Source organism: Mauremys mutica, chromosome 21, assembly GCF_020497125.1.
Source record: "Mauremys mutica isolate MM-2020 ecotype Southern chromosome 21, ASM2049712v1, whole genome shotgun sequence".
Taxonomy (NCBI): domain Eukaryota; kingdom Metazoa; phylum Chordata; order Testudines; family Geoemydidae; genus Mauremys; species Mauremys mutica.
The window spans coordinates 9,961,244-9,974,834 of record NC_059092.1 but is presented as its reverse complement, the minus strand read 5'-3'; the positions used below and the strand labels follow the sequence as shown (position 1 = coordinate 9,974,834).

Sequence of the window (13,591 nt, the reverse complement as noted above, 5' to 3'; positions counted from 1 at the left end):
TCAGCAGTGTTCTGCAGTCGGTGACCCTTGAAAAGTCAATAACCTACAGCAACGTAAAGAATGTCTATAGCAAGCACCTTCCACCACCATTGTGGTCCAGAAAATAGTGCACTGGACTAGGGCAGGAGATCTGGATTTCCCCCCCAGCTCTCTCATCTAACTGCTACATACCCTTGAGCATGTCCTTTCACCTCCCTGTATCCCCTTGTCTGCTCAATCTGCAAGAGCAGGGCCTGTCTTACTGTGTGTTTGTACTGTGCCTTGCCCGATGGGGCTCTGGTCTGGGTGGTGGTGTGTTCACAGCATGAATGCGGAAATCACCTAGAAACATAAATACAGGCTGCAGTGTCACACTGCTCTATTCCTTAGCATTCAGAATAACACAGGCACCCAAAAATGGGGAGAGAACAGGCTTGCTCCCTAAGACAGAGGGGCACAACTCACCCCACCTAGCTTTGATCGGAGTCAGTCTGGAAAGAACCAGCTTAGAGCCCCCTAGCCTGCAAGCTAGTTCTTAACCTTGTTCTTAAAGTGACCGCCTACAATTCCAACAAATACACTTCAGTTAGGCCCGCTACATGCTACTGCAGTACTACTAATGATGATGATGTCCCATACCTACTCACCAACCTGCTCCCTCTCCCTGTAGAGTTACAACCTACCACATAGAGGAAAGCAAGCACGGCCAGCCCGTTCCGCTTGTCTTTTGCCTCTTCAAAACTGGAGTAGTTGCCGGAGTTGTAATGGACAATGTGCAGCTGTGGGGAACAAGACAGGGTCAGCCCAAGGCTGGGGACTGGTGGTTTTGCTGCCTCCAGCTCTTGAATGAATAGTCTCAGACTGAAGGGATGGCCGGTGCCCAACCTTCTCCTGGTCCTGCTGACCGGAATGCAGACCCTCCCATGGCTTCAGCAACATGGGTATGGGAAAATATTTTAAGACCAAATTTCTATCCTCAGTGACACTTGTGTAGCTGTGCTGATTTCAATGCATGGTGCTGGAAGAATTTGGCCCTAAATGTTTATCACAAACCTGTGTTCCTGAAGGCCTGTTCGATTGGGATTGTGCAGGTGCGACTAGAGCAGTAGCATGGCCCACAGTGGCTCATGTGTTGGGTGCTAATCCTGGCTCTGCCACCGACCTGCTATGTGACCTTGGCCAAGTCACTTCATCTCTTTCTTTAGAATGCAAAGTCTTCAGGGCAGGGACTGACTCTTACTGTGTTTGTACCTAGCACAGTAGGTCCCTCCTCACATTTGGGGGCTTTAGGTACTAGTGAAATGCCCACTTTCCTCCTCCTTCCTTAAAGCTACTAGCTGCAGCTAGGGTCCCACCTTTGACCTTTAATGCAAGAAGACCTTTCTTTGCTTGCTGCCTGTGGAGCTGAGGCTCTTGAATAGATGCTGAAGAGAGTCCTTGTGCAGCAGCAAACTTTCATTTTGCAAAAGTGGTTTGGCCTGAGGGCTGACCAAAGAGCCAGTAAGTCCTTATTACTAGTAATCGGGATTCCCTCCTGGTTTTTAAAAGTAGTAAGGAAAAACATCTGATTTTCTCCCCCCCCCCCCAATGTTTTTTGCAACAATTGCAATTAAAGAGCAGTTGGAGAAAACAAATGTTACGGGCCTGATCCAAACCCTCTTGGCTGCCATGAGCATTGTTTTTTCCTTTTCACTTAATTTTATTTAGGAGCAGGCCTAATATAAGGAAAAAATTAAAAGTATTAACATATCCCTGGGTGCCTATTAAACTGCCTTTGCTAACTCTGCAGCTGCAAGCATCAGATGGGAGAAAGCATTTGCCATCCTTGTTGCCCTCTGAGGGCCGGCCCTTTGCTGCATATGATCTTGTCTGCCAAGGCTCAGCAGCTCCCTTTTGTGAACTGGGCTGTAACAGAATGGGCCCTGGGGCAAACAGCTAAGATGGAGATTAATTCTAGCTCTGTATTTTTCCCCCACACGCACACATCACAATGCATGTAGTGAACTTTCGCCTGCCACTGTAAGCAAAGAGCAACCGTGTGGAAGACCGTGGATAAAGCAGTCGGGGAACCTTTGACAGTCAAGGGCTGGCGTCTTATTTCTAAATAACATGAAAGAGCCTTAACCAGTGGAATAACTTTTCACTTCTCTCGCGCTCTCTCTCTCCATTCTTGCTAGTACTTTCTTCTAATAATCGCCACCTCAGTCAATTAGTTTGTTTCTTTGGCAATGGCTGCAACCTAACAGCCTGATCAGACTCGAAGCTCAAACTATAGGGGCTTCTGCCTCAATCTCTCTGTTGCCCATAGCATGCAGGGATGGAACCTGGCCAGAAATAAGGCATGGCCCAAATTTTGCTGCTTGTTGTGCCTTAATTTTCTACTTCCTCTGTAGCCATCTGGACAGGATGAATGTAAAACGCACCCATATCAGAATCCTCCTCACTCACATCAGTGGTAGCATTTTACATCCACTTTGCCGTCTCCTCTAACGAGGGGAGATGACCACACAAGCGGGTGGCAAATCAGGCCCATGGACTTCAGTGGAGTTGCTCCAGATTTATAGCAATGTAACCCAGACAGCCCTCTACACTTCAAGCAATTCACAGGGAGCTGTGTTTGCCAACAGAGGTTTTCTTTTAACATGGGATTTTCCTGCATTTATTTATTTTTCATGAGGGGGAAGAAGGCAACCACTCCCTTTATGAGGAGGACACATGTCTCCCCTTAAACAGGTACCTCCGCAAAGTATCTCATTCCATCCACTGTGTGTTCAGAGCCGCTGGTCTCCAGGTCCAGTCCGCCCCAGTGCAGGTGCATCTGGACAGCGGTGAAGAGGCTTGGGAGCCCTTTGGTGATGCGCAGGGTGGGTGGCAAATCAATCTGGACTGCAAGACAGGAGAAGATGACATGAAATTAACAGAGATGGATGCAGCTGGTCCTGATGCTGCAAATACTTAATATGGTGCATACAGGTTGGTGGTGAGAGCAGTTCCACTGAACTCAGTGGGGCTGCTCCTGCTGGTGAGGTAAACTCCCTAGCCTCTGTTTAGGAAAGCACTTACGCATGTGAGTACTCCTAGTGATGTCAGTTAGGGTTAGGCAGGTGCTTACGTTATTTCCTGATCTGGGGCCTGTGCTCCATAGTGGTGTTTGCAAGATCAGCCACACGGAATGCTGGCATGTCCAGAGCAGCCTTAGGACTAGGAGAAAGCGTGACTTTAGGCATGCTGGTTTGTATGATCTCTGTCGGTGGGTTTAACTGATCTAACGAATGCATCTTGTGGCTGGGATGCTGGGGCCTGAACTCTGAATCTCTTTTCTAAAGCAAAACTGTCTAAGGTCAGATAATCAATGTTGCACACTGAATGAGTGCGAGAGAGATGGATATGCACACACTGGTGCATCTGCAAACTACAGCTGGACACTGAGTTGAACACACCTGACATAAATCTATACATGTGTCTGACTTTTTCTGCAATGCTCCACAATGGGAGGAGAGTCAATTAAGCGTGTACATGTCACACAAGTGCAATTTTCAAAGGGTGATCATATGAGCATCTTCAGTTCCACCCAGGCAATGTTCAGTGAATGAAAATCACAATTGACTTTAATCTGTTAGATCCAATGAGTGCAGAAAGAATTATAGCAGATTGCTCTAACTGCTTATTGGTGGCTAAAACCTCTCTAAAGGCTTATAGTAGAAATAGCATGATGCGGTGAATAGACCCCCATCCATGACTGGCAAGGAAAGGGAGTGATACACCATCCCAAACAGGGCTTTACTGGAAAAACCTGGGAGGTGGGTGGGCAGCCTAGCAGGAGGGACCACTGGACCCAGGTTCCCAGTGATTACTTGGGACAACTAATAAAAAAAAAAAAAATAGAGACACCAAGCAGAGGACCCCGGACAGCACTCACTGCTCCTCAAAGGCGTCTAGGGAGCCAGTGGACGCTGTCCCCTGGAACTCTGCCTGGAGGCATGAGACTAGGGAAGACCGGAAGTAGGCCCCCACAGTCACAGAGCACCCCCTCGTCCATCCTCCTCCTCCTGGTATTGTAGATGGTGACCTTGGCCAGGGCCAGAACCAGGAGGAGTTTGACTAGGAGGTCTCGTGACTTTGTGGGGCCACGGATAGGGTGTGCAAAAAATGAACGTGTGTGTGTGTGTGAGAGAGAGAGAGAGAGAGAAGTACACCCAGAACCTCAGCAAGAGATTCTGGAGGAGCCGGAATAGGGGCTGCATCCTGGCGCATTCAAAGTAGGCATGCGTCAGGTTCTTCCTCACGTCGCAGAAGGGGCAGGCCTTGGGAATGGAGGTGAATCGCGCCAGATACATGCCTGTGCTCACGGCTCCGTGAAGACGCTTCCAACCAATGTCCCGGCAGGCCGTGAGGCCAAGGTAGAATAGAGGCTGGCCCACCAGGGCTCCTCACCCTCTACAGGTGAAAGATAAACCTGCCATTTGGTGTCGAGGCGGGACACAAGGGTGAGGAAATGCAATGTGTGGAGCACAAGCGTGTACAGTTGATCCCTAGGCGCATTTCGAAAGCAGACCGGCTTGCAGGGTACACAGGGAAACGACCCTGCCCTATGCTACATCGTTGACAAGCCTAATTAGTGGCATGCACTTGATCTTCTGGAAACAAATGACCTAACTAGCACCTGAGAGGGAACTTGAGAATATGGAGCAGCAAGCTATACCTACCTGACACCTGGAGCTCTCTGGAGCTGCTTGGTGCCAGCCCATGCAGGGCTGTGGCTGTCTGAAGTATGCCTTATGTTTCTATTTGGCTTCCCAGAAAGGTCTTATGATAATTAGGGTAACTCTTTGGCTTGGAAAAAATGTATCCCCTAGATGATAAATCCTTCTGCCTCACCAACTTCTCAATGGTAGGGTTGCTGTATCTAGAAATCCCATTGGGCAGGTTCTTCACCTGGCACTAATAATAAATTAATACCTGGCACTTACACAGGGCTTTTCATCTCTCAGTGCTCTTCAGATTAACATCTTTATCTCCATTTTACAGATGCGGAAACTGAGGCACAGAGAAATGCACTGACTTGCCCAAGGTGTCACAACAAGAAAAGGCCTTGTCCAACCTATTACAGCAATCTCCAGGCTCAGCGGACATCATCCCATAAGGATATGCAGGAATGAGGTAATTATTCTGGCTTGGATCACACAGGTGAGGAAGGTTTCAGAGTGGTAGCTGTGTTAGTGTGTATCAGCAAAAAGAATGAGGAGTACTTCTGGCACCGTGGAGACTAACAAATTTATTTGGGCATAAGATTTCATGGGCTAAAACTCACTTCATCGGATACATGCAGTGGAAAGGCCCTACCAACTTCACAGCCATGGAAAAACACATCACAGACCATGAAATCTGGTCTCCCCGTGAAATCTGGTCTTGTGTGTTTTTTACTCTATGCTATACCGATTTCACAGGGGAGGCCAGCGTTTCTCAAATTTTGGGTCCTGACCCAAAAGGGAGTTTCAGGGGATCACAAGGTTATTTTAGGGAGGTTGCGGTATTGCTACCCTCACTTCTGCAGAGCTGAGCACCTGGAGAGCAGCAGCTGTTGGCCGACCACCCAGCTCTGAAGGCAGTGCCCTGCTGGCAGCAGTGCAGAAGATGACATGGTATGGTATTGCTACCCTTACTTCTGCGCTGCTGCTGGCAGTGGCTCTGCTTTCAGAGCTAGGCTCCTGGCCAGCAGCCACGACTCTCCAGCTGCCCAGCTCTGAAGGCAGTGCTGCTGTCAGCAGCAGCACAGAAGTGAGGGTAGCAATATTGCAACTCCGCCTACAGTAACCCTCCCCTCCAACTCCTTTTTGGTCAAGACCCCTACAATTACAACACTGTGAAATTTCAGATTTAGATAGTTGAAATAATTAAACTTATGATTTTTTTTCTTTTTTAAATCCTATGACCGTGTAATTGACCAAAACGGACTGTGAATTTGGTAGGACCCTATTTATTGTGTTGGTACATGACTGTTTCATAATTAGGATTGTTTGCCTTACCAAGCAGCTCACTGCAGTGTGTATGCTCTGCAAAACACTGGCTGTGAACCACATGCCAAGGATCATTCCTGTTCAGGGTAATTTGAGAATGTGCTGCAGACAGCACGAAAACAGAAGGCCTGATTATCACTGTAAGATCGGAGCTGATGGTCTGCACTGTGTAACTTGTACCGAAGCCTTCTACTGGCTGAAAGGTCAGAGCAGCGTGCAATTATGACAATGTTCTGCCCTAGAAACTGGTCTAACAAGGGCAAACATCTAACACTGCTCCTATCACTAGCTAATGGAGATTCGCTTTTAGCCTACATTAAATAAATTGTTCTTTTAAACCTCAGTGGAATAGGCTAAGAAATAGGATTTAAGAAAAGTACTGTACTTGGAATTGTGTGGGAACTAAAATGTACCATGTGCTCTGAGAGGAAGTTCCAGAGAGATGCTTGGAATTTCACCAATGTGAGCTTCAATCCTTCCGGTTCTGAGCACCCTCAACTCACGTTTTCAGCCTCATGCAGAACCAGTCCTTTAAAAACCAAAGAGCCAAATGCTGCAATCTTTACTGAGGGTTCACCCGTCCAAACAAAAGATTTCACCTCTTCCTAATTTTTTTTCTCTAAACTAGTCCCTGATTTCAACCCAAGTTCAAAAATATTTTTCCATCAACTTAAAACTAGTTTATTCATCCAAAAAAACCCTACAACCTTTATCTGACAAACTTTACCCTGCTCTAGTGCAAAGAACCTGCTAAACATCGTCACTCCCATCAGTTTAAGATGTGCAGAACCTCTCCTGCTGTGGCCCACTTGGGGCTTGTCTACACTTGAAATGCTAGAGCAGCACAGCTGCAGCCTGCAGCAGTGTTTGAAGTGTAGACAAGGCCTTGGAGGCAGTAGGTAGGTGGATGGAAGAATCTTCCGTTGACCTAGTGCTGTCTATGCAAGGGAGGGGGTGGGGTTAGGTTGGGTTAACTACCTTGCTTAGGGGCATGCATTTTTCACACTCCTCAGCGACATAGCTGTGTTGACTCTCTACTTTGAATGTAGATCTGGCTTGAGAGCACTATGATGAGCCTTTTCCCGCTCCCCATGAAGTCTGCAGCAAAATTCTGCTGGACTACAATACAGCTGTGCATAAGGACTCTGGGATTTAGCTCACATTCCTTATTAAAATGGTCCTGGCTGGCAAGTCAGTAGTTTGATGTTAAGGAGAGTGTAGGAAAATACAAATGCGTGGTGAGAGCCCTGGCAGATAAAGCTGCAAGAATTAATTTGCAGGTAGTGGAGCAGATAACACTGACACCAGAAGCCTCAAGTGAACGGTTGGGTGTAAGTGTGATAAATAGCCGTTCTTAACCATTATGATTCTTAGAGGTACAATTAGAGCGGCCTTGCTCAGGAGACAGTATGTTTCACCACTTGTGTCCCTCCCTTACATCTGTCCCTTCTCCCTGTGCAGATAGAGTGAAGGAATATCAGTTTGGAATAAGATCTTCCACAGAAGATGGGGAATCTCTTTATCTTCCAGATGCCTTTGATGGAAGACTGAAATATTTTCCCCTTACCCCTCAATGTCAGGAAATTCTTTACTGAGGGATACATCATTTAGGTAGGATGTTGCAGAGGGCTAGGAGCCAGGAACTCCCAAATTTTAAGCCAGCTCTGACTCACCAAGGGATATCAAGCAACTCACATAGGTCCAGACACCTCAAAGGTAGGCAGGCCTGCACCTAACTCTGACATCAACCCCTCAGGGTTTCTGTTTCTATCCGGTAAAACAAGGCTGATATTACTTGCCAGCCTCACAGCGGGGTTGTGTGAATTACTTTAAGGGTTTTTATAAGTGGTTTTGAAAACAGGTGGTCTGATTTCCCCTTTCACTCCTGGTACCTTGTCATTTACATCTGTGCACAGAGGTTGCAAATCATTCCCCAGTTAACCTTCCATGGATGTGAGTGCAGAATTCTATTTTACACTCACCTGGCACAGGAGCAAATGATGAGACTGCAAAGTCAGGGAGAATGCAAGGTATTGTAGTCCTACTACTTGTATACAGGAACAAAATGCCAATGCTGAATCTGCCCTCTATCCCTCTTCTCCTTCTCTCCCCTCCCACACCAATGTCTCAGAGAGAAATGCAAATAGACTCTTCTTTCTCTTGATTGTATGTGTGTTGCTGACAGGCTTTTCCAGCAGTTTGGGGAAATCAGCAAAATTAGGAGACTAGAATGAAATGAGATGACAAAGCGGGAAACTGAAATAAGCAAGATCAGGACAGCGGAGCTTGGAAAAACAACCTTGTCTGAGAGTAGGATTTCTGTGAGCTAAAAATATTCCCCACACGTTAACTGGTTTCCTGCACACGCGTGCCCTGAATAACTCTCTAAAAGTATCTGCTCAGCAAGGAGAGAGAATCTCTCCCCTCACTGGCGAGAGTCCATGCTGCTGCCAATCCAGCTAATTCATGGCACATGCCTGCTACCTAGCCTACCAGAAAAGGGATGCAGGGTGTGATGGGCCAATAATGGGATGACTAGCCATGGCAAGATGCCCATGCATATGCCAGGGAATATGTGATAAAGTTCTGCTCTACCAATGTGCGAGTGGGGTCTTATGGACACACTGACGATACTGTAATAATGAATCCATCCTACTCAGCACCATTTGAAATGTCAGGGCATGTATTCCAGGCCCTATTTAAAGGTGGAACAGTGTGCGGTTAGGGTGATCCCGGGAGGTGCTGTACCCTAGGGAGGGTTTTCTATCTCTTCCTATGAACAAATCACAAACATTGGGCCCGATCCTGCGGCTATGATAGTGGGACTGAGGGTCAGTTTTCAGGAGGGACTTTGCTGGGTGTGACATCTGGCCTTCAGGAATGCAAGGCAACTGGCCAGGCTGCTACTGGCCAAACAGGGGCCTCTCTACGGTAACGCTGGCCTCTCTGCACACTTGGTGAAGATCTAGTCCCTACCGCTCTGCCCGCCTGCTGCATCGCTTCTTGCACTGAAACAGGGAGCAGGGGGTGAAATTCACCCCTTTGCACTGGAGGAGGCCAAGGCTTCGGCACCAGTTGAGCCCCCTTGAAGCCTAGGCAAGGGCTGAATTTCACCCAGCAGCTGCTTGGCACCTGGCAGAGAGCCTACTGTTTCCTACCTAATGGGAATTAATGGCCAGACCCTCGCAATTCCCAGTGCGTCCCATGGGGGTAGGGTTCAGCACCTCCTGGGATCAGGCCAAGAGGTCTGAAGTTCTGCTGTTGACTCCAGGGGGAGCAGGACTGGGCCATGGGGTGGTAAAGGTGAAAATCCCAAGGCCTGTTTTCAGTTTCCAGGTAATTCAACAGCCTCTGGTTAGGGTTAGAGGTAGTGTCAATTGTCCATGGCTATGGCAGGAGAGACGCTCCAGTCCCTGTTTGCGGTATTGAGGCCCTCCTGAGATGAGCAATGGTGTCACAGCCCTGTTGCCCTCCTCTCTGGGGCAGGGAAGGTAGTTGGACAAGCCCCTGCTGCTTACCTGAGTGCCCGTTGTTGGTCATGATGAAGTTCCCCTGCAAGGGTCCATCGTAACCACTCAGCTCGAGCTGCATCAGCTGCGGGTTGTACCTCACTTTCCTCTTCTGAATGTCAATGGGGGACTGGTGCTTGCCAGCGCAGGCTGCAAAGTGCTTTCCCCAGTGCACTTCGTCCAGCTCTCCTGCTGCAAGGCAGAGGAGAAGCAGAGCAGGCTCTTACCAAGCGGCATGAGTGCTGCTGGCTCATTGGCAATGAGTTGTTCCTTGCTCAGCAGCAGGGCTGCAGAGCATCCCCCTCTGATTATTATAACTCCAGGATCTGCCTGCCTGAAAGGCTGCTCTACCTTCCCTAGTGTGACAATATGCATCATTCTGGCCACATGACAACTGCACCACCTGGCAGGAAACCTGCCTCCCCCTAATATCCCATCTCTACTAATGGCTGGAGGCTGAACCTGTATTGAAATAGAAGTGGTGTTTATACAGACAGTGGTGATATATCTATTCCAGGGGCCAGAGGCATGAAGTCTGGGTTCTTTTACAATGAAAGCTTTGAATAGTGCTAAGCCAGTTGTCTGTTTCTCCGAGGTGGGGGCCCACAGAGGATTGTCAGCACATTCTCTACCTTTATTATATAGGCTCCATCAAGGAAATAAGGCGGGGAAAAGGAGAGAGGGTTTAAAATAAATTAAACCTTTTTCATGTTTTTTTTTCCTAACTTTCATCTAGCTTGCTGTCTCGAGCTTCTTTGGTCCCTTGAATGCTCTCTGCTAAGAAAGTAACTGGCCAATACTTTACTAATAAGAATTGGCACTTTCAGTCCCACCTCTCATTTGAGGATCACAGACCTACTTATTCTCAGTGATTTAACCATACATTACCTCTTTAGGGTAGGTAAATAATATTAATTCCTTTTTATACATTGGTAAACGGAGACAGAGGGGAGTTTAAGTGACTTGTCACACTCATGAGTCGGTCGCAGATGTAGAAATAGAACCCAGGAGTCCTGGTTCGCCATTCGTCTGCTCTAAATCACTAGCTAACATTCCCTCCCTGTTAATATATAAAGCAATAAAATTTCCACTTCAGTTCAATCGAAGTATTTAACACCTCCCCCAACCCCAGTGCCATCCAAATAATTAAGCACTGCTTTAATCTTTGCTCTCGCTGTACTGTTGTATTCAGGACATTATGGCACTTTTATGTCCTCTGTCATTGCTCTGGCTTGGAATGGATTTCCATATTGATTCTTTCTTTTCCAGCAGTTCCCTTTGCTAATTACAGCACATTGATCTATTTCAGAGTCAGAATTTCAGACGACCACAGCCAAGGTAAAGGCTTAAGCTGTTGCTGAAATCTCCCACTAGAATTCAACAGTACAGGGTGATGGCCTGGCTTTTTAACCATTTAAAAAATATATTTTAATTGTTCAAAGCTATTTCACTATCTGCCTAATGTTTTTCTATTTATTTATTATTACTGCATCATTATAAACCTATTTCAACATCTAAGACCTTTTTCTTTCATTTTACTTTGGGAAAGTCAGGTTTTGCAGGTACTGTAATTTAATTCCCAGACATGCATCAGTGAGGTAATTGCACAGATGTTCAGGAGATGTTGGTGAAAAGATTTTGAAGATAATTGTTGTAAGCAGCAAAGTGTGCTAACTGCAATTTAAAAAAAAAAATTAAATCAAGAACTTTAGTTCCCCCACTGTGGCAGCCTGCTTCCAAGCACATTGAAATCTGTGGAAAGGCTCCCACTGACTGACTTCAACAGATTCTGAAAAGAACTAAGAATTAAGCAAAATTTCACGAGGGCAAATATGCAAACAAGTAGCCCGCTGCCTCTGTATCCATATTCCGCAGGCTGTGAAAGTAAAAGAGTGAGCAAGCAGTTATCTAAAGGGGAAAGCTCTTCTTTTCTTTCCAGGCTCAGCAAAAGGTCAGCTTTTATTCTAAAGCCCTGTAAAGATTGTTCTCGTTGTTTGCAACCTATTGTTCTGTCTGACCACGTGTCCCAATCACACAAAGGAATCGAGAAGGTTGGCCGTGAAAAGAACCACGTTTAAGATACACGATCATCAATGAAGTGAAATAAATTAGCTGCTGTGTTGTTGTTTTTTAATAGAAGACTGAAAAGCCAGGCTTTAGCTCCAACCACAGGTGACTGTCTTAAGCAGCCTGGTGGAGCCAGCAGCATTTAAAAAGCAGTTGTTGCTTGCTTGTACTCATTACCTTTGTATGTCCAGTGTATTGTATGAGAGGCGCTGAGATGCACAAGGAGCAGATGCAGCAAGGCGGCTCGAATCCTCATGGCTCTTGCAGTGTCTGAAATCAGAACCGAGCTGGGCAATGCATTTCTTTGACAATCCCAGAAAGTCTAAATAACAATTTATTCAAATTCCAGCCCTTCCACTGTCTGTCCCATCCTTGTCCCCTCCCTGCTGAAAAATCCCCCCCACCAGGATATTTTACATGGGCTGCCAGCTACAAATGCTAAAAGCATTTTATTGATCTACTCACAGAGGCTGCTCGTTCTAATGAAACAGAAGGTCACTCCACCTTCTGACATGCACTTGATCTATACTTTCCTGTCCACGTTTCCTGTCTGGCTGTTCCCACTAAGCAGGGATGTGAGCTTCCACACAACAGTGCCTTGCAAATATTAACACTTAACGTTCTTCCGCCTCCGAGCTCAAAGCAGAGGCGTTTCACAGAGTCTGAGGCAGAAGGAGGTTAAGGGACTCATTTTCAGAGGTGCTGAGTATCCACAGCTATATTTGAAATCAATGGGACCTGCAGGTGCTCAACCCCCACCACTGGGGCCAGATTTTCTCCATTAAAATCTATGGGACGTGGGCACCAAAAGTGCTTTTGAAAATCCCACTAAGGTGGCTAGCTGCATCTTTAGGTGCCTCAATACCTTTAAAATCTGGCCCCAGGTGATTTTCCCAAGGTCACATAGCAAGTCAGTGGCAGATCTGGGAATAGACCCCAGGTCTCCTGTCTGCCATGCTGCAGTCCTGTTCATTAGACTATGCTAATGTTGTAAGAACAACCTTGGCAACCTGCACCTCCTCCCTGCCTAATAAACCCTTTCCAATAATATCCCCAAACCAAAATGAATAATAAAATCAGAGCCTCCTGCAAGGTGTTACTTCCCAAAAAGGGAGAAATGCCAGAGATTCCATGAAGTCCACTAAGTACTTTGATATTGCAATGGATTTTACGTTGAAGGTGCTTAGATACCATGGTAATGGCCAGATAGATAGATCGTGTCAATAAAATCCCCAGTACTTCTGCCCTCACTGTCTCTGCCAGTTTCAGTAATGTTGCGCTGCCTAGCAGTGATGACTTAAGAAAGCCACAGCTAAAACAGGTACAAGAGTTGCAAGATTTCACTTAAACTTGGCTTTCTGGGGCTTGCATCAAGCTGAAGAATGGGAAATGCTGTTTTGTTTTTAATCTAATTGTTTGTCCATGAATGGTTAATTTTAAAAGGCCTTCCTGCTTCTTTATCCCACACAACACGTGTTTAAAGTTTGGGAACTGCTGAACTATTGAGTTACTTAATCAGATGTGTATTCTCCCCCCACCCCACCCACCAAGAAGTCATTTATTCTGACAGCTGCACTGAACTGTGTAAGGACTGAACTAATCAAACATGTCCTGCAATGCATTTCATAATCCTTGTGTATCCAGTTGGGTAAATAGTCCTTGGAATTAGCTGAGGGAGAAATTTTAGGGGTTTATACCTGTTTACACTCCAGAATTCCGCACAGGACCACATCTGAGGACGAACTAGCCAGGAGGTCACTTCTGCACCAAAGCACCCCTTAAGAACATAAGAATGGCTATACTGGGTCAGACCAAAGATCCATCCAGCCCAGTATCCTGTCTACTGACTGTGACCAATGCCAGGTGTCCCAGAGGGAGTGAACCTAACAGGCAATGATCAAGTGATCTCTCTCCTGCCATCCATCTCCACCCTCTGACAAACAGAGGCTAGGGACACCATTCCTTACTCATCCTGGCTAACAGCCATTAATGGACTTATCCTCCATGAATTTATCTAGT

General features: G+C 46.6%; 1 protein-coding gene across 1 annotated transcript in view; it reads right to left on the bottom strand.

Moving 5' to 3' along the window:
- The window catches only part of CA6 (carbonic anhydrase 6), a 29,572-nt gene extending 16,249 nt beyond the window's left edge, over positions 1–13,323 (bottom strand). The window contains exons 1-5 of the mRNA XM_044996496.1: positions 13,270–13,323; positions 11,750–11,842; positions 9,515–9,697; positions 2,717–2,865; positions 663–758 (exon numbers count right to left, since the gene is read on the bottom strand). Of these exons, the coding sequence (XP_044852431.1) occupies positions 663–758; positions 2,717–2,865; positions 9,515–9,697; positions 11,750–11,828 (507 nt within the window). The 5' untranslated portion in view covers positions 11,829–11,842; positions 13,270–13,323. The remainder of the gene's footprint in view (positions 1–662; positions 759–2,716; positions 2,866–9,514; positions 9,698–11,749; positions 11,843–13,269) is intronic.
- Between the last annotated feature and the right edge of the window lie 268 nt (positions 13,324–13,591).